At 46.0% G+C, this 20,850-nt stretch overlaps 1 protein-coding gene across 11 annotated transcripts in view; it reads left to right on the top strand.

Annotated features, from left to right (window-relative positions):
• Positions 1 to 20,850, top strand: part of PTPRF (protein tyrosine phosphatase receptor type F) — a 427,370-nt gene that overhangs the window by 291,107 nt on the left and 115,413 nt on the right. For 7 of the 11 annotated variants that reach the window (XM_073357995.2, XM_073357994.2, XM_073357992.2 and 4 more), the window contains exon 5: positions 132 to 320. In XM_073357995.2, the coding sequence (XP_073214096.1) occupies positions 132 to 320 (189 nt within the window). Of the gene's footprint in view, positions 1 to 131; positions 321 to 8,877; positions 8,896 to 20,850 lie in introns of all 11 variants that reach the window. The other 4 variants (XM_073357991.2, XM_073357986.2, XM_073357987.2 and 1 more) reach the window with 1 other exon arrangement.

Raw genomic sequence — 20,850 nt, 5'->3', positions numbered from 1 at the left:
GGACATAACCACAGTGGGGGAGTTGGGCTGATGCTCTCCGGCAGAGGCACAGATGCTGCAGCATGGCACTGGATCCCATTACTATGCAACCTGTAACTCATCAGTCTGGTGTGTGTTGTTTCCTATTGCAGAAGATCACCTCCCATCTGGCTTTCCAACCATTGACATGGGCCCGCAGCTGAAGGTGGTAGAAAAGGCCCGCACAGCCACAATGCTCTGCGCTGCCAGTGGCAACCCCGATCCTGAAATCTCTTGGTTCAAGGACTTCCTTCCTGTGGATACAGGAACTAGCAATGGGCGCATCAAGCAGCTCCGTTCAGGTAAGGCCGCAAAGCAAGTAAGGCTTCCCTTCTCCTTCGCTCTTCCCTCCCAGCCTGTTGCCATTATAGCTTTTTGCATATTACTCTGAAGTGCAGCTATGCACCTAAACCCAGACGTTAACTTTGTCCCCATTGTGATATGAAAACCAACCTTTGGGGGCCAGTTTCCTCTGGCAGGATATCATGGCCTGCTAGAGAGAGAGATTAGCATGGACATGCCTTTGGGAACATCACACAGATTCCTCTGTCAGTCGGGGTGTTGGCTGAGGAGGCTAGCTCATAATGAGACTGCCTCAGATTCAGGGCAAGGTCAGACACTTCCCCATAGCTCAGCAGGCGCTCAGATCCTACAGTGATGAGCGCAGTGTAAGAACCTCTCTAGAACAGAATGGAGAACACAGCACACAGGATGTCAAGGCCCAGAGCCGTCAAGACAACACCCTTTTTTCTCTTTGAAGTCTTCACCAGTCTCCACATTTGGCAGAACAAGGATAAAGAAAAACCAAGAAGTCGAGTAGCAAATAAATGACTGGTCTGTAGATTTCAAGAACAGAAACATGGTTACCAGGCTGCACTTTCTTATTTCTTATTTAACAAATTAAATACAAGAATGTGCAATATATGCTGCAGACTTCTCTCTAACACTCTGGCACAAACTAGTCTGCTCCAATGGATGGAAATGCACTTGGGCCTCTTAATAATGCTCTCTTGCCTTTCTGTCATGTCTTTCCATCCTGCAGGATCTCAGAGCCCTTTACAAAATTAAACTACATAAAAGGATTGCCTAATCTATTGCTCAAACACAGCCACATCTGGGGTGGAACACAGCAAGTGTTTAACAATGCATAGCAGCACTATCCCACAGGGCTGGAAGTAAGGAATCCTGTGGTAGTCAGTTGAAAGCGCAGAAGGGAGCTGATATGGTGCCTCCTGACTAGAAATAAGATAATGCAGCCTCTGTTGCCTGTCTGTGGTATCTACTGGCACCCAAAGGCATAGTTTGCCTTGTCCAGAGCTGCCAGGGCATTCCTATATTCTCTCCTTATAACATGGACATTTAATGTGTGCCCTCCTTGTGCAACCTGACTGTGGTGCTCTGTCTCTTGTGCTAGCATGGAACAGCCTTTAACGGGGAGAGTGGGTAATTAGCAACCTCTGTCACCTACATTAGAACTTAGCCTGGCATTCTGGTTTCACCTAGATATGCTAGTGAGCACTAATTACACTAATACATTTCCACCTTAGGAAATTTCACAGTGACCTTCAGCTTTTCTCCCCAACAAACCTGGTTTAATCTTGATACGTTTGTGCTGAAAGAAAATATCACACTCATTAATTATTCCTGGAAGCATTAGGTAAGCAGCAGTAGGAAAGTGCTATGGATATTTTGTTTTTCATAACTGACTAAATCAGCATCCTCAGGTAAAACTGTAAATAAGAGAGCCAGCTCTGATGCACTTGCTCTCTGCATCCTCTTTATGGGCACTTGTCCATCTCCTGTCTTCTGGGTGAGCTTGGAGAGACAGCTAGAGTGTAAAAACAATAAGCCCTGCCATAGTGTCCAAGTTTTGTTTCCTTTTTCCTGTTCTCAAGACGCGTCTCAATTGAATTTCACAGGGGATTCAAACTCTAGAATTTGACTGCTTGTTGAAGAGACTATAATTACCAAGGGAGGTATCAAGGGAACCTTTTTAGAAATCAATGAGCAACACACATCCTCAGTCCTGTGACGGAAATCGATTAGACTTCAGTGTGGTTTCAGCACAGCAGGCTTCCAAGTGTGGGTGAGGGTTTTGTTTTTAGGGGGTGGGGAAGGAGGACGCAAAGCCAATGTTAGGATGAAGATTCTCCCACCTCCTAACAAAAGTGGAATCAAGTAATTTACACCATGAGACTCTGGCTTCTCCTGGGTCAGAATTTAGCAGCTGCCAGCTTGTGGTCATTCCTGTAAGTACAATTTGAGCTAGAACTGGGTGTGGAATATGGATCCTTCCTTCCCCTCTGCAGTTGTCCTGTTTGTACCAGTGTAATAGATCAGGCAGTCCCTGATCCAATCCACCAGCTGCTATTAGAGACTCCAGCAGAATTTGATAATGAAGGAAAGTTGTTTTTCAGAAGAAAATAAATGTAAACAAGCATTTCATTATGAAGTATTCATCTTCCCACAAAAAAGGGGTCTCTGCTCCATTTAGAGCAAAATCATCTGATACAACAGTATCTCCCAGCCAGCCTGGTGTCAGCTCAGACTGTCGCGGTCTGAGCACAAACTCATTTCATTTAATTTAATTAAAACTAATAAGACCCAGACCGATGGAATGTAGTTAAAATAGTTGCATATAAAGAGTAATGTCTAGCCATTTCATATACGTGATTTCCTAACGAAGTCTTCACCCAGCACACAGTCGTTTGCTATATATTATTTTCCAAAAGGGCCAGAGTTCTACCTCAGACATATTGAACGTCAGTCTGAAAATGCCAAAGCCGCTTTGGAAATCTACATTCTCCCTTGTGAGAGAGAGTTTTTTCCCCTTTATTTCTTCAGGCTCCTGGTGCAGTATGAACAGCTAGATAGATAATAAGTCAGATAGTTAGAAAAGGTGCTCTCCTTTGACACCCCGATTTACATGGGCTGGCAGCACTCTAGGGGGCTTCAGACAGAAGCTTTGAAATAATGTGCAGTCAGACCATGTATACTCAAGATGGGCTCTGCCCAGCACTTTCTAGAGGTCTAGTCTTCCTCTGACAGGGGTCCTGAAGAGGATGTGCATTGCGAGGAAGACCAGTCGTAGCCTTATTGGGATCCAGGAAGTGGGCGGGCAAAGCCCGCCCACTGCTAAAGGATCCCCCCCCCCAGCCTAAGGGGGGTGTCCACAGGACCTGGGAAACCCAATAATTACGGGGGACAACTAATGAACAACAGGGACAGGAGTGCAGTCAAAGGGTCAAACGAAGGGATCCTGACCGGGACACCGAGCAGAGAACCTCGGACAGCGCCCACTGCTCCTCAAAGGCGTCAAGGGAGTCAGTGGACGCCGCCCAGAGGAACTCTGCCCGGAGGCATGAACGGACAGAGGATCAGAAATAGGCCCCACAGTCGCAGGAGACTCCATCGGCCAACCTCCTCACCCTGGTTTTATAGATGGCCACTTTAGCCAGGGCCAGGAGGAGGCTGACCAGGAGATCCCGCGACTTAACCTTAGGCAGGTTTAGTTCTATAACACTACCAGCTGGAGTCTTTGTCAGAAAGAAAACTCCTATTCATGTATGTCCTGGGTGTCATTCCTGAAACTTGTCTGTTATTTATATACATGCGTATATGCATTTTTTAGTAAACTTTTTTATAGTTAGCTGGCTCCTTAGTTTCTTTTTATAAAAGGAATGTATCCCCACCCAGGAACAAAATCTTTCTGTTCCTTAATGTCAAGTCTTGTGTATTATTGCAAATTGGGGTGGGGCTATTCCACATACACACAGTTCTTCTACAGAGTTCAACACAGCAGTAGGTACAAGATCTTCTCTATCTTGTCAGATAGACAATCCAGGATCTGATCCTACCTGGCTGTATTAAACATTTCCGGTACTAAACTTACCAGTATCTCCTTCCTCTTGTGGTAAGTAGGCTTTGCCACAAACCAATTACTCGGAAAGACCCAAGTGATTCTGTCCTGGAAGTACAACTTCCTGTCAGTGCCTCATAATCATCGACAAAGGTCACAGGATGTAAGGCGTAGTCTGCACTGGAGAAATTTACCCTGACTGCTAACCATTTTAAAACTGGCTCTGCTAAACCAATTTTAAAACAGCTGGAGATGTAGTATACTAAGTGGTTTTAAAACAGGTTCTGGCAACCAGGAGTCTAGTTTACATTATGGCTCCAACTGGTTTTAAAATAGATTTAGGGGAATTTGTTTTCAAACTAGTTTAGTGATCTGGAGACAATTTTCCCAATGTAGACCAGGTCTAAGCGTTTCTACTGATGCTCAGGAGCTCACTTTGAATTTTAGGGTCTTGAGCAGAGAACCTTTAATTCAGTACAGCTCTCTGAAGGACCCTCTTGCAAAGTTTATGGTATTCAGACCTTTCAACCTGTTGGTCACTTCCAACACATGGGTTCAGGATTCATATTCAAGGAAGCGTTTCTGCCTTGCTCATGAGAAAATTGTCTGATAAAATTTAAAAAAAAATTGTAAGAAAGTAATGTTGGAACCAGATGTTCCATTTATCCTGAATGCTAACAAAGACTCATATGTGTTGGACTGAAAGGGAACTCGGTACGTCCTCTAGTCCAGTCCCCGGCACTGAGGCAGGACTAAGTATTATCTAGAACATCCCTGACAGGTGTTTGTCTAACCTGCTCTTTAAAACAGGTTAGACAAACAAAGTCTTTCTGCCCCCGCCCCCACCCCCACTGAGGTTAGAAGAGGAAATGTTTCACTAACACTGTTTTGTGATGCCAAAAATTCTGCATCTGTTAAACAGCTTTGTTTAACAAGAGTCATCCTGTTCATGATGTATTTTAATTCATAGCGACTAGAACTGTGTCCTGGACCTGGCGATTGCTAACAGGCAGCTCATTTGATATTCAAGTCATGAAACATGGCTCTGCAGAAGACCCCCAATCGTTCTCAGTGCAAGTGTGATGCCTCATTCCATGGTGGCCGTGTGCGCGGCTGCTTACCTAGATTATCCCTGGGTAGTTGCGCACTCTGAGTTCTTAGCAAACATGTTCTCTCCAGTTATGCTGCTTCACTTAGATGCCTGCTCTTCAGATCTGTTACTTGTGGTTGACAGCCTAGAGGCTATCGCTGTTGTCAGATCACTGGGGTGCTCAGCCACCTGAGAAAGTGATCCTGCAAGAAGCTGAGCACCTTCTGCTTCTCCCGCTTCCATTACAGTCATGCCCAAAAGCCCCAGTCAGGCTTGGGGCTCTTTTGCGTTGGGCACTGCATGGACGCACAGGAGGAGATAGTCCCTGTCCCAAACAGCTTACCGAATCCAAGAACATTAAAATTGTTTATTTCATCGAGTGTGGAAGGTGCTCAGAGTCTGGCAGGAGGCTCTTGCCTCCTGTCAAGATCAGGTTGTAAATCCAGAAAGCATGTGGGCATCTGGCTGAAAAGAAGAACTGCATAATAGCATGGTCCAAAAGGATACAGTTCCCCATGTCAAGGGTGTGAGCTCTCTCAGGAGTGGGCTGAGCAGACAGATGGCCCAAAACGTTTAGAGAGATGAACTACAGAGTAAGAATTTGTCATTCTTTGAATGTTTGTCCATGTGGCTGTCAGTGCATGAGATGTATGCACACACCAATAAGGGGGTCCACACCGGTAAAGCTCTGAAGGACCACAGTTACTGTGCAAGGTAAGAAACCCTCTCTCTTGTTGTCACATTCCCTAACAATGGCTTGCCTTAAATAGGGCTTCATTCGAAACTATCTGATACCAGCTGAACTGAGCTTTCTGGGATGGGGGTATTACTAAACCCAGCTCCCTGCTACGTTCAGTGTGAGATACTCGGAAACTGGGATCAGGGGGGTGAACTATGTGTCTGTGAAGAGGTACTGGATTGACAGCCTTAAGGCGAGTCTGTGTCCAACAGAAATCAGCCCCTCACTCTCCACCAGTGGAAAGGGCTAGGGCCACGCAGCCGCTGGTGTTTCTAGACCTGCTCTGGGTGGAGCTATCAGTCCCACCAGTAAAAATACTCAAGTCCTGTCCGTACTAATGCTTCCATCATCACTGTGGTGGCTGCAGCTGCACCAGTGGGGAATTATGGGTCAGGCAAGGCCACAGAGACTGAAGTCTACACTTATCTAGAGAATGGGTCCATCACAGACAGCGACAATGCCAGCTTCCCCTACATACTCTCCTGCCAATGTGCATCAACCTGCACTTCCAGTGAGGGAGAGGGCCCAGGCTAATGTAATGCCAGTTATTGAGGTCGTGATCTGTTAAGTTCTCTCACTTACGATGAGCACTTCAGCCCTTCAGTGCACACAAAGGACTAGGCTGAAAGCTTGTACCTGGGATGCCCTTTGTCATAAGCCTGCCTAGCCATCACAGGACACAAGCTGGGCTCAGTTATTAATCTGTCCAAGTGTTTGTCATGCTGCCAGCTTCATGGTCTGTTCTGTAATTAAGCCCTTTTGGGGTATGAGGGGGAATCAATCTTGTCCTGTGATTTTTGAGGACTCGTTGCCTGTGTTCTTTCTGTCACGCTGAGCATCCCACAGAAAAGTGTTATAGGAGCTCCTCGAATGCCATGTTTTCCACAAACATCCCCACATCAATGTTCCTCTGAGTGGAGAATGAAAATGTCCCAAGCCTGGCAGGGTGACTAGGCCCCTGAATGAATATTGTTCTTCTGCACCGTGAGCCTCCTGCAAGAGCTGGCTTAGGCTGCTAGGCCAGAGGGATTGAGCTGTAGTGCGGGGAGAAGATGAGCCCATCACACTTAGCTTGAGGGAATCTGTTTCAAGTGTGTACTTGCTCCTGGAGCTCTGTGTAGACAATTGCGTATTAGAGAAAAGGGCCTAACTACTGTGGTGGGTAGATTTAACGGCTGGCTTCAAATCTCCGTGGTGTTAGTGTAAAACTATAAACCCCACTTCAGCCGGCCAAGAGCATGGAAGGAATTCCTGGGTTCTGCTCCAGGGATGGGTTCTCTGTGTCGTTTCCATGCCTGTGTGGGGAGTGACCTTCTATGCTGAGGCTTTTTACATGGGGTGGAATAGGCAGAGAAAACCAGCGGCTTCAGAGAAAGCTGAGCACTTACCAAACTTTCCACCTGGGCAATGAAAAATAACCCTCTGCTCCCTGTCTGTGCAGCACCAGTGCTGTGCACATATCTCTGGCTGTCACTGTTCTGTCAAGGGTAGCAGTAGTTACCAAGATAGATAAATAGGCAGCAGATTCACTATGGCAAAGGAGAGATTACCCACAACTTCAGCGACAGCAAGATCTTCCCTGATGCTTCACTCATCTGTGGACAAAAACGTCAAAAAATATAACCAGCCATAAAGTTAAATAAAATGGAGTAATGTCATCTTGGCTGAGGAGAATGCTAAAAGGAGCTGTCAGAATTGCTATTTCTGATTTGAACAAGGCTTCTGCCTAAAGGAACAGTAGTTAGGAGAGAGAGATAATAAGTGTAAATATTTTAATTACTTTTTAAGAGGCAAGTTAAACATGCTTAAAATCTGCCTTCTTTGTATTTACAGAAACTCTTTGAGTGTCTTTCTTTGTTTCCCATTGGGTGAGCATTGTTGTGGATAATGGAATGGGGAGCTGTAAATCTGAGATACACAGCACTCGTGTATGCATACTGGTATTTATTAATCAATACACTGAACATGATTTGACACTCTGTGTCCTGTTTAACCCTGTTTTTCTGTCTGTTTAAATTCCTCAGTTTTCTTTGGTAAGTGCTTGGTATTCAGATCTTACAAATCTGCATAAAACCAACACCTACCATGAACTGCCTACAGATTAGATATGCATGAATCTCTCCCTTGTACTAACAGCCTTCATATGTGCAAAATAAGACCAAGGGGACAAAACTGGGGATTAGAGGGGTTCACTGCCAATTTGCCTACCTGGATTTCCACACACTTGAAACTATGTATTGTTTATTAACCACATAGTAAACTCAGGGCAATAACTTGTTGATGCTCCACATGCTAATCTTAAACCCAATGATAATACAAATTTTTGCTGACTGTTGCATCAAGTCAACTGGACCTCATTACCAAAAAGCCCTCCTTCTAAGATGCACTGCATTACAGCATGTAAAAATGATCTTCAGCTCCGTTATAAAGAGGGTAAGGATTCTTTCCTCTAGCTACTGTCCAAATTAAGCAGAAATGAGGGAGGTGTGGCTGGTGTGCCATTGTTTAATCACTGGGATTAGTAGAAATTCTTTGTAGTTTTGTTTGAAAGTATTTTCTATATAAAGTTAGTTCTACATGACACTAATCTCCATGCCAGAGGAAACTAATACTGGGTTTGTACAAGTGGGCTCTCATGGAGGCTGGCTTTGCTCTCCTCTCCCCTTAATTTCATTTCTTTAAATCAGCAGATTTTGTCCCACTGGTCATTCTAACCTGAAAGCCAGAATGTGCCCCACGCCAGCAACCATGTGCTTAACACCGCGACCCTCCCAGCACACTCAGGCTCACACACCACTCAGTCTCCACTACCTCACCCCTTGCTACTGAACAAAGGGCACTGCACCATCTTTCCAATGTCTCTTCCATCTCAACTGCTTGAATAATAATGAATGCAAGTGAGTAGGCCAGTCACCAGCACCTCCTCTGCAGCGTAGTGGGCAGCTAGGAGCGGAATGGCAAACACCAGGTGGATGCTGCACTCCTGGGAGCAATGAGCTTTACTAACCTAAGAGTGTCACTCTGACTTTCAGTTTCTTTTTATTTATTCCTGTTGCGCTAATACAAATTCTAGCTTTAAAAACTTTCTGCTTTTTAGTTATAATTTTCTTCCTTTCCTCTTTGTACTAACGCTTCTCTCTAATCTTATTTGCATTCAAATTACCTCACCAGGTGGTACACCAATCAGAGGTAAGAATGCTGAAATGTGTCACATCACTTCATTTCCTGTCTGCCCTGCTCCTTCTCCACCAGTGTTTCTCATCTCCAGCTTTTTCTCTCAGCCCTGACTCTGCCGGTGCTCTTGCTCATCTGCACTCTCCCACTAGCGTGTTGATTTTGGTTTATTTTTAGTGTGACTCCTTGCAGAGTCATCCATTGCAGTGTTGCACTGTTGAAAGGGGGTTATTCAACGGAAAGTTTGAAAACTGGAAACACTTCTCCCGTGTGCCCCAGAGGGGCTGGCTCCTCCTGCGGCTTCACGAACTCTCTGAACTTCCGTACAGCATGGGACAGCAGTCACCTGCTGGGTGTCGATGCACAGGGAGTTTTGATCAGTCGCTGTGGTGTAGGTTTAAGACTGTAACATTTTCACAAGAGAACAATCAAACCTTTTGTCACTCTGCTGCTGTCAGGCATGAAAATCTAATCAGATGAAGGTAAATTCTAGAGAGTTCAGGCAAATCTGGCTGTGAGATAAGCAGCCCCTTGGTTTGAGAGCTATGTGTTTGCCTTTCAAGTACTGTCATGAGAGTGAGGAATCAGCCACTCCTGAGGAGACCCAAAAGCCTGCCCCATCCCCTGGAGCCAGTTGGCACTGAATTGTAGCACAGAGATTTGTTCTGAGCAAATGAATCTGAAACAGATCTGGCTGCTTTAAGCCTTCATTACTTAAACCCACCAACAGTTTGACAGCCCAGCATGCACAGACTTTGGCTAGTTTTTCACAGCCTGTATGCACCAGTAATGACTTACCAATTGGAGTGTTGTTTTTCTAGCCTAATACTCACAGTTGTCCTTTTATATTAACTTTAATATGTTAATCTGTGTTACATGGTAAGACCCTTTGAGTTCTCTTGTGATTTCTGTTACCACTGTTGACTGACCCCTACATTTCTGGATAGAATTATTACCCCTCCAAATCGATACAATCTCATTTGTCCAATGCTGCTCCTTCTCTCCTCCCCACCCGCCACTGAATCACTGCTGGAAGTTAATAATTTGACTCTTTGGAACTGGTTCTGTTGCTGTGGATTAATGTTTTCAGCTCCTGTAAAGTGATTTTAGAGCCAATGAGGATTGCTGTTTTATGTGTATTTGCATCAAGTTGCCTGTGTAGCAAATCTGGGTCAGGGAAAAAGATTGAAACTATTTTATTTATTTATAAAAAATGAATGGGTTTATGTATGTGTCATTCCTACCTTTGGAATGCTTCAAGATAGACAGCTGTGATGTTACAAGCTACTTAAACTATTTCTTCATCTCTATTCCTATTACAAATCCTAAAACGAAGGGAGAGATTGAATACTAACTAGCTGAGTGCACCAAGCTTCCAGCGTTGCATACACAACACATTGCATTTCTTGGGCCTTTCCTTGCACAGCTGTCTGATGACATTAGTAACTCAGCATCAGAACCGTGTGGATGTTCCATACCTCCTGCTTGGGAACTGAACATATCTCTGTAATAAGAATCATCCATCTCATAAAACATAAATCCCTCCCATTCGAATCCTGACAAGGTATTTTAAGAATGTGCTTGACATTATTTAAAATGTATGTGTCCTGTTTGAATGTCAAAGACAACATTTTTATGAGTGCAAACCGAAGCCATGTGCCCCTTTCTGCCTTTCTCTGGAGGATTTCTGCTAGCCTAACGCCTTTTGTTTAAAGCAGAGGTCGTTGAATTTCTAAAGATAACAACTGATTAGATGAAACCACTTTTCTAAAGGAGAGGTTATGTCCACTTAGATGTGACTGTTCTGCCATGTTCTATACCCAGCGGCACTCTTGTTCCTCATTACGGTAAGTTCGCTGCTTGAGCTTCTCTAGAATCCATGAGCCTGGTCCGAAAGGAAATTTGACTCTGTTAGAACAATCAGTTTGGGTGACTGCTGATCTAACTATCTGTATGATTCTCTGTTGAGAGGTTTTTGGTGTGTGAAGTAGCTTGGGAATTTCAAGCATTAGCCCAATACTTTATGAGGACAGGCCTAGACCACTGGAAGACCCAATTGCAGGAATCAGTGCATGATCAACAGGAGATTAAGATAAGAAACTCCTCATCAGTCCTCATTGAGCCTGGATGAGATTTATTTCTGTGACTAACCTTTTCTTTTGGTCCTGCTACTACAAAACCTGTCCTTTCTGTCCATGCCTACCATAATTACTCAGCCACAGAGAGATGATTCTATTAGTTATCCAGTATTCTTAGCTCCAGATGTTATCTCTCCGCCCTTCAGGAGAAGCCCTGGCTGATGGGCCAGTCCCAGAGTTCTGTTACACTGTTCAGAGAGACATGGAACCAGCGAGTGATTGGCATGTTAAACAACAGGTGGATAAGGAATGACAACCACTCTAAGTCTGAGGAAATGATGCCTTGTCCTCTGTTTTCAAAGTATAAAACACGATGTTAGTTTTCTGTATTGCTCTGGAGTCGAGCTTAATCAATCTCTCAGAGAGTCTTTTGGCTGTTCTCTCCTGCCATGGTAGATGTGTGGAGCAGGACATGCAGAGTTTCATGGGGACATTAGCACTTCATAGGTGATGTACCAGGGCCATGGATAACACCAGAAATGATAAAGAGACACGATCAGCTTTAGCATTCCCTTTCATTAACCTGTCTTTGTTACCACACTACTGTCACAGGTAACACCTAAGATTCCTATATGTGAGGGAGAGTACAGGGAAGGGAAGTATTTTCCTTCGTTCTTTTGGTGTGTGTTTGTGCTTTTGATGGTGCTTTGTGTATGGTCTTCTTTACTGTTTTCCTTGTTGTTTCTCTGGGGTTTTCACTCTCAAAAAGGGGGGAAACAAATATTTTTTAAAATGTAGAATGTGATTGTAAAACCCAGACGTTGGCAGGGAGACACAGGTGGGTAACTATTGGAATAGTTTGTCACTCATTGCACACGAGTAGACTGACTGGTCTTCAAGTGGACTCTGTCCCTTCAGAACTACACAAATCAGTATTCCTCCTAGTTAGTATTGTAGTTCACAGCTGATACTGAACCATGAAGATTTGTGGGATCCTTCCCAATAGCTGGCCCGGAGAGCTCAGAGCCATCCAAGACCCGCTAATGTACCAGGAGCCCAAAAGAGCCACTGCGTGTACTCCATACCTCCCTTTTCTACTGTTTGCCCACATTCAGGTCCAGTGACATCGCCAGCTGTCTCTTCGGTGTATATCAGAGTGCACAGGCATCCAAAACAGGTCCCTAACAAGCCAGTCATCAGGGTCTGGGATGGAATGAACATAGCGAGCACGGACAAGGAAATTATGTTTGTAGTTATCGTGTTTGCATAATTGGCGCCACTGATGGGCTGGGTGCATTTGTCTACAATAGCTGGAATTTGACTGCATTATAAAGTACAAAGTCCGTAGTACTGCATGAGCCAAAGAATACTAGAAATGTTGCTTTTATTTATTTGCTTGTCAGAGACTTTTTAAAAAGTGTTTGGAGTCTGAGTCCATCCCAATGTTCCTTCGTGAGCACAGATTCTTTAGGGGAATTTACCACAGCATCAAACTCTTGCCATCTCCTCAGGTCAGATTCTCAGTCCACATCCTGCTGTCCCCACTCCTTCAGGCCAGCCCTTAAAAATCCGTCTCTAGTGCTCCTGGAGGATCGTGGGTGGAGTGCTCTCCCCAGCCCCAGAGACAGCGCACCACATGAGGCTGGCATGTCTGCAATGCCTTCTGTCCTTTGGAAAGGTGCACTCTGATGGATCGGTAAGGATTATCACAAGCCCAGTAGGATCCCCTGATAGCTGCGCTGTAAAACTCCCCTTGCAGCTTTCACTTGATGAGAACTGTTTTCCCACATCCAAAAAGTGACTGAAGCAAACTGGAGACCACAGTCCAGACACTGATCAGATTTTTTCCCATACTTGTTTTATACATGGCTTTTTGCTCTGTTACTTTATTCCGTTTTCATAAGCATTATTGACATGATCAGACGTCAAGGCCAAAACATAGTAAGTGTCAGTGTCTAAGGCAAGTTTTAGAGCCATAATGGAGTGGGTGGGTTTATGTCACATCTCTCTTTCACATCCTGGAGCCGTTTCTGCAGCTGACCCTTAGCCCAGAGTTAGAATTTGTTCTCTCCTCTCTTTGTATTGCTATGTATAAAGCACAGGGGGCAGCTACTTTTCATTTGCTGCCAGCGAGAGGGTTTCTGTTTGAATGGAGCAGAAGCCAGCGTGGCTCCGTTTCACTGATTTCCATTGGAAATGCTCCAGCCAAAGCGCCGGATGTCAGCAAGAAGTGATCCACAGAAACAGGGTCTTTAAATTACTTTAGACAAAGTCCTGGATTTACCAAAGTCCAGTGTTTCACCACCCTCCTAATGAAAAAGTTTTTCCTAATATCCAACCTAAACCTACCCCATACAACTTGAGACCATTACTCCTTGTTCTGACATCTGCTACCACTGAGAACAGTCTAGAGCCATCCTCTTTGGAACCCCCTTTCAGGTAGTTGAAAGCAGCTATCAAATCCCCCCTCATTCTTCTCTTCCGCAGACTAAACAATCCCCATTCCCTCAGCCTCTCCTCATAAGTCATGTGTTCCAGTCCCCTAATCATTTTTGTTGCCCTCCGCTGGATGCTTTCCAATTTTTCCACATCCTTCTTGTAGTGTGGGACCCAAAACTGGACACAGTACTCCAGATGAGGCCACACCAATGTCGACTAGAGGGGAACGATCACATCCCTCGATCTGCTGGCAATGCCCCTACATATACACCCCAAAATGCCACTGGCCTTCTTGGCAACAAGGGCACACTGTTGACTCCTATCCAGCTTCTCGTCCACTGTAACCCCTAGGTCCTTTTCTGCAGAACTGCTGCCTAGCCATTCGGTCCCTAGTCTGTAGCGGTGCATGGGATTCTTCCATCCTAAGTGCAGGACTCTGCACTTGTCCTTGTTGAACTTCATCAAATTTTATTGGCTCAATCCTCTAATTTGTCTAGGTCCCTCTGTATCCTATCCCTACCCTCCAGCGTATCTACCTCTCCTCCCAGTTTAGTGTCATATGCAAACTTGCTGAGGGTGCAATCCACACCATCCTCCAGATCATGAATGAAGATATTGAACAAAACCGGCCCCAGGACCGACCCTTGGGGCACTCCACTTGATACCGGCTGCCAACTAGATGTGGAGCCATTGATCACTACGCATTGAGCCTGACAATCTAGCCAGCTTTCTTTCTATCCACCTTATCGTCCATTCATCCAGCCCATACTTCTTTAACTTACTGGCAAGAATACTGTGGGAGACCGTGTCAAAAGCTTTGCTAAAGTCAAGGAACAATACGTCCACTGCTTTCCCCTCATCCACAGAGCCAGTTATCTTGTCATAGAAGGCAATTAGATTAATCAGGCATGACTTGCCCTTGGTGAATCCATGCTGACTGTTCCTGATCACTTTTGTCTCCTCTAAGTGCTTCAGAATTGATTCCTTGAGGACCTGCTCCATGATTTTTCCAGGGACTGAGGTGAGGCTGACTGGCCTGTAGTTCCCAGGATCCTCCTTCTTCCCTTTTTTAAAGATGGGCACTACATTAGCCTTTTTCCAGTCATCCGGGACTTCCCCCGATTGCCATGAGTTTTCAAAGATAATGGCCAATGGCTCTGCAATCACATCCGCCAACTCCTTTAGCACTCTTGGATGCAACTCGTCCGGCCCCATGGACTTGTGCTCGTTCAGCTTTTCTAAATAGTCCCGAACCACTTCTTTCTCCACAGAGGGCTGGTCACCTCCTCCCCATGCTGTGCTGCTCAGTGCAGTAGTCTGGGAGCTGACCTTGTTCGTGAAGACAGAGGCAAAAAAAGCATTGAGTACATTAGCTTTTTCTACATCCTCTGTCACTAGGTTGCCTCCCTCATTCAATAAGGGGCCCACACTTTCCTTGACTTTCTTCTTGTTGCTAACATACCTGAAGAAACCCTTCTTGTTACTCTTAACATCTCTTGCTAGCTGCAACTCCAAGTGTGATTTGGCCTTCCTGATTTCACTCCTGCATGCCTGAGCAATATTTTTATACTCTTCCCTGGTCATTTGTCCAATCTTCCACTTCTTGTAAGCTTCTTTTTTGTGTTTAAGATCAGCAAGGATTTCACTGTTAAGCCAAGCTGGTCGCCTGCCATATTTACTATTCTTTCTACACATCGGGATAGTTTGTCCCTGTAACCTCAATAAGGATTCTTTAAAATACAGCCAGCTCTCCTGGACTCCTTTCCCCCTCATGTTATTCTCCCAGGGGATCCTGCCCATCAGTTCCCTGAGGGAGTCAAAGTCTGCTTTTCTGAAGTCCAGGGTCCGTATTCTGCTGCTCTCCTTTCTTCCCTGTGTCAGGATCCTGAACTCAACCATCTCATGGTCACTGCCTGCCAGGTTCCCATCCACTTTAGCTTCCCCTACTAATTCTTCCCTGTTTGTGAGCAGCTGGTCAAGAAGAGCTCTGCCCCTAGTTGGTTCCTCCAGCACTTGCACCAGGAAGTTGTCCCCTACAATTTCCAAAAACTTCCTGGATTGTCTGTGCACCGCTGTATTGCTCTCCCAGCAGATATCAGGGTGATTGAAGTCCCCCATGAGAACCAGGGCGTGCGATCTAGTAACTTCTGTTAGTTGCTGGAAGAAAGCCTCATCCACCTCATCCCCCTGGTCCGGTGGTCTACAGCAGACTCCCACCACAACGTCACCCTTGTTGCTCACACTTCTAAATTTAATCCAGAGACACTCAGGTTTTTCTGCAGTTTCATACTTGAGCTCTGAGCAGTCATACTTCTCCCTTACACACAATGCAACTCCCCCACCTTTTCTGCCCTGCCTGTCCTTCCTGAACAGTTTATATCCATCTATGACAGTACTCCAGTCATGTGAGTTATCCCACCAAGTCTCTGTTATTCCAATCACATCATAATTCCTTGACTGTGCCAGGACTTCCAGTTCTCCCTGCTTGTTTCCCAGGAATTCCTCTCTCTATGTTGTGCCTTGTAGTGAGGGGAAATGTAGGGCACCAGCCTCAGCACTATGGATTGTTCTGCTCACCAAATGGCTGACATGGAAAGCAACTGCGGAGGAAGCCACACATTGGATTTCTCTCTTGTGGAGGACGTGGATGGGGAGGAGTAGGGTAACTAGGTGCCCAGGGATGCCAGGTGGGTGAAATTCCATCTCCTCTAGAGCCGCTGGTTGAGAAAGGACAGTGTCTGTGTCAGAAGCTGGGATCGATTAGCACCAGCATTGTGACCCTCTTCCTTACATACATTCAGCGGTGAGTTCTCTGACTCCTGGGCATTTCACTTGTGTTCATCCTCGTAGTCCAGGGAAAAGATAAAATTCTTCTTGTCTTTGAGCCCTCGTGGCTGAGTCCAGGAGTTCCCCTGCTACTAAAACTGGGGTGCACGTGTGCCTGGGAGAGCTCCGTGTTCAACGTCTGCAGAAAAGTAGGCCCTAGAGAAGCTGCGCAGGGGTCCCGGTGGAGCAGCACAGCCTTTCCTCCTGTCTGTTTCAGCGTTAGGGTTTCAGAGAGTTAAACTTGTCTTGGAGCTAGAGAGCTTTTTACAGAGCGTTACCGGTGGAGGGAGTGGAGCCCAGTCTGCCCCAGCGTATCTGCCAGCCTGATGGCCTTATCAGGATCTTCCTTCCCCATGTTCTCACAATGCGCTTTTTAAATGCCACTTTTAAGCACTATCATTCCAGCTAATGATGTTCCCTAAGCAGCACGACTCTATTTGAATAGATAGGAATCTCGGAGAGCGGCTGCGGGGCTGTCGTCTGCGCCCATGTTGAAGGAGAAAAAAAGAAAACTCCAAAATGAAGACGTGATTGGCACGGGGGCCTGAGTGCAGAAGAAAGAGCTGCTTGTCAATCAGCAGCAGCCATTTCTTCCCTCAGCTCCAGAAAGTCCAGCCTCATCCCTGGCCCTGGAGAGCAGCCAGGGGCTCTACTCAGAGCTTGCAGCTCTCTGCTGTGCTGTAATGGGCCTGAGCTGTGATCAAGATCAGCTTATCACAACCAGTGCCTCTCCTAGCAACCTGTGCTCCTCCTGCCCATGGTGGAGAGGGGCTGGAGACAGAGCCCTGCTTGGGAGGCAGGCTGAGAGGGGCAGTGCCTGCAGGAAGAGGCTTTGCTTCCATGTCAGTGTAGAGCAGCATAGCCTGACACCCATTTCTAGTGTCAGCTGCTTGCCGCTCCTCCCTACTCAGCTCAGACCCTCTGGCTGGGAGTCTCTCTCGCCAGTGGAAAAGCTGGAAGGCGTAGTAATGTGCTCCCTCATTCCTTCAGTGATGCCGTGTTTGTTGTTCGTGTTTTAGGGCTTACCTCCAGGTGTGGTGCTTACTAGGGCAGGTAGCCCCACGTACGTCAGTGACCTCAGCCAGAGTCCTCCATGTAGCAAGTGCTGCCCAGGAGTGAGTGTTTGCAGGATTGGGCCCTGAGACGTGTTTCAACATCATTTTTTTAAAAAGCATTTTTTTTTAAATCCGGTCACATTTTCTTTGTCTAATCAGCAGTGTGGCTGTCATCTCACTTGGGAGGTGGGGCCAGGTGTCTGCCCTCTAAATCCTGCCTAGCGGGAGCCCCGATGGGTGACAATGATGGTAATGATTAACGTTTATTGGGCAGCTGTTAGCCCCCTAGATTTCAAAACACTCTCTGAAGGCAGGTCAAGGTCGGTGTCATTTTTCCAGGTGTACAGAGAGAGCTGTTGAGGTGGAGAAAGGGGAAGAGACTTGTCCAAGGTCACTCAGAGAGTCAATGGCAAAGGTCTCCAGATTCCCAGCCCTGTGCCCTTGCTATAGGGTAGCAGAGCATAGAGGAAACGACTGACCGACTGACGGGGCTTTCCCAGCACCAGCAGGTGAGTAAATGGTTAATCGTTGATTTGACAACTGTCAGTCAGAGTAGTTGCAAAGAACGGATAGAATTTATCAGTGCTTGGAAACTCCCTCATCTCAGCAACTTCCATCAGCTCTGCAGATGAGGGCTGGTCAGGACCCATTCAGTCCTTCAGCCCCGCCCGGATTGTTCCCTGTGGTAGGTTTTCTAGTGCCTTATGCAAACTAAATGTGAATTTCTCAAGTGATGAGGCTCCCACTGCCTGGGGATTTTCCTCCTCCTCAGCCTATATTGTTCCCCTTTCCCCAGCTATGGCCTTGCCCCCTCTTCAGATAACTAATAATCCTCTGTGGCATGCACACCCTGCAGATATTTGGGAACATGTACATCTCCCTGTGTCTATCACTTCACCATTTGTTTTCCCACTAGAAAAACGACGCTGGCAGCCCTGCTGGTTGCCATCACAGTATCACGATGGGGCAGCTTCCTGTTATTGTTAATTATATTGCAGACTTTTTACATTTGTTTAGCGGCGATTTTGTTTTTGTAGCGGTCAGAAACTCTTCTCTGGCACAGACTGGAGGTTTCCTTTTACCTCCTTTGTCTCCTGCGACCTCTCAAGCGTTCTCCATGCAGTGCTCTGTGGCCCTGGTCACTGTTGTCTCTGCATGCCCATAGCTATACTGAACACATCTCGAGTTGGTTGTAGAGTGGCCGGAGGAGTCTGTAGACTTGTGCTGAAGCACACGCTGAAAGTGGTGTTCTCAGAACCACGCCCCTGGCCACACTGTGATAGAGTTTCATCTGCAACAGTCCTCTTTGCAAGTCATTTCCTTCATCCCTCCTTTGCTTTTCTTTCCTCCCCCCCACCAGAGCTATGACATTTGAGTGTCTTGAGATTAAGCACCTGTAGATTAGCTAAGTAATGGTTAAGGAAAGTGGGAAGGTCATAAGTCTGCATTTGCATGTAAGCCCCAGTGAAGTTTACTTACCAGGCTAAATAACAAAGAGGATGTCTTCTTGTGTTGCCCTAACCCCCCTCCTGTCCTCAAACAAAACTCTCTCACCCTTGTTTACTGGTGCTTTCAACCCAAGCCAGCTGGCTTCTCGGTGTAGTCTGAAAAGAGAGGTGTATTTTCCACTGCATGCATCCGATGAACTGAGCTGGAGCTCACGAAAGCTTATGCTCAAATAAATTGATTAGCCTTAAGGTGCCACAAGTCCTCCTTTTCTTTTTGCGGATACAGACTAACACGGCTGCTCCTCTGAACCCTAAAAAGGAAGTGTGAGACTTTCAGCTGGACTTGGTAACCTTAGTCCTGGAACCTCAAGGGGAGAGAAAAGGAGTACTTGTGGCACCTTAGAGACTAACCAATTTATTTGAGCATGAGCTTTCGTGAGCTACAGCTCACTTCATCGGATGCATACCGTGGAAACTGCAGCAGACTTTATATACACACAGAGAATATGAAACAATACCTCCTCCCACCCCACTGTCCTGCTGGTAATAGCTTATCTAAAGTGATCATCAGGTTGGGCCATTTCCAGCACAAATCCAGGTTTTCTCACCTTCCACCCCCCCACACAAATTCACCCTCCAGCTTTCACCCTGACCACACCACACGACCCAGATCCATCGTCTACAGCCAAGCTCTGCGATACAACCGCATTTGCTCCAACCCCTCAGACAGAGACAAACACCTACAAGATCTCTGTCAAGCTTTCTTACAACTACAATACCCACCTGCGGAAGTAAAGAAACAGATTGATAGAGCCAGAAGAGTTCCCAGAAGTTACCTACTACAGGACAGACCTAACAAAGAAAATAACAGAACGCCACTAGCCGTCACCCTCAGCCCCCAACTAAAACCCCTCCAACGCATTATTAAGGATCTACAACCTATCCTAAAGGATGACCCAACACTCTCACAAATCTTGGGAGACAGGCCAGTCCTTGCCTACAGACAGCCCCGCAACCTGAAGCAAATACTCACCAACAACCACATACCACACAACAGAACCACTAACCCAGGAACTTATCCTTGCAACAAAGCCCGTTGCCAATTGTGCCCACATATCTATTCAGGGGACACCATCACAGGGCCTAATAACATCAGCCACAGTATCAGAGGCTCGTTCACCTGCACATCCACCAATGTGATATATGCCATCATGTGCCAGCAATGCCCCTCTGCCATTTACATTGGTCAAACTGGACCGTCTCTACGTAAAAGAATAAATGGACACAAATAAGATGTCAAGAATTATAACATTCATAAACCAGTCGGAGAACACTTCAATCTCTCTGGTCACGCAATTACAGACATGAAGGTCGCTATCTTAAAACAAAAAAACTTCAAATCCAGACTCCAGCGAGAAACTGCTGAATTGGAATTCATTTGCAAATTGGATACTATTAATTTAGGCTTAAATAGAGACTGGGAGTGGCTAAGTCATTATGCAAGGTAGCCTATTTCCCCTTGTTTTTTCCTCCCCCCCCCCCCCCCGATGTTCTGGTTTAACTTGGATTTAAACTTGGAGAGTGGTCAGTTTGGATGAGCTATTACCAGCAGGAGAGTGAGTTTGTGTGTGTATGGGGGTGGGGTGTGTGTGAGAAAACCTGGATTTGTGCTGGAAATGGCCCGCCTTGATTATCATGCACATTGTAGGGAGAGTGGTCACTTTGGATGAGCTATTACCAGCAGGATAGTGAGTTTGTTTGTTTGGTTTTTGGGAGGGGGGTGAGGGGGTGAGAGAACCTGGATTTGTGCAGGAAATGGCCCAACTTGATTATCATGCACATTGTGTAAAGAGTTGTCACTTTGGATGGGCTATCACCAGCAGGAGAGTGAATTTGTGTGGGGGGTGGAGGGTGAGAAAACCTGGATTTGTGCTGGAAATGGCCCAACCTGATGATCACTTTAGATAAGCTATTACCAGCAGGACAGTGGGGTGGGAGGAGGTATTGTTTCATATTCTCTGTGTGTATATAAAGTCTGCTGCAGTTTCCACGGTATGCATCCGATGAAATGAGCTGTAGCTCACGAAAGCTCATGCTCAAATAAATTGGTTAGTCTCTAAGGTG

The sequence above is a fragment of the Lepidochelys kempii genome, chromosome 8 (genome assembly GCF_965140285.1).
Source record: "Lepidochelys kempii isolate rLepKem1 chromosome 8, rLepKem1.hap1, whole genome shotgun sequence".
NCBI classification, from domain to species: Eukaryota; Metazoa; Chordata; order Testudines; family Cheloniidae; genus Lepidochelys; species Lepidochelys kempii.
The sequence above is the reverse complement of the archived record's forward strand: the minus strand, read 5'-3'. Positions and strand labels throughout refer to the sequence as shown.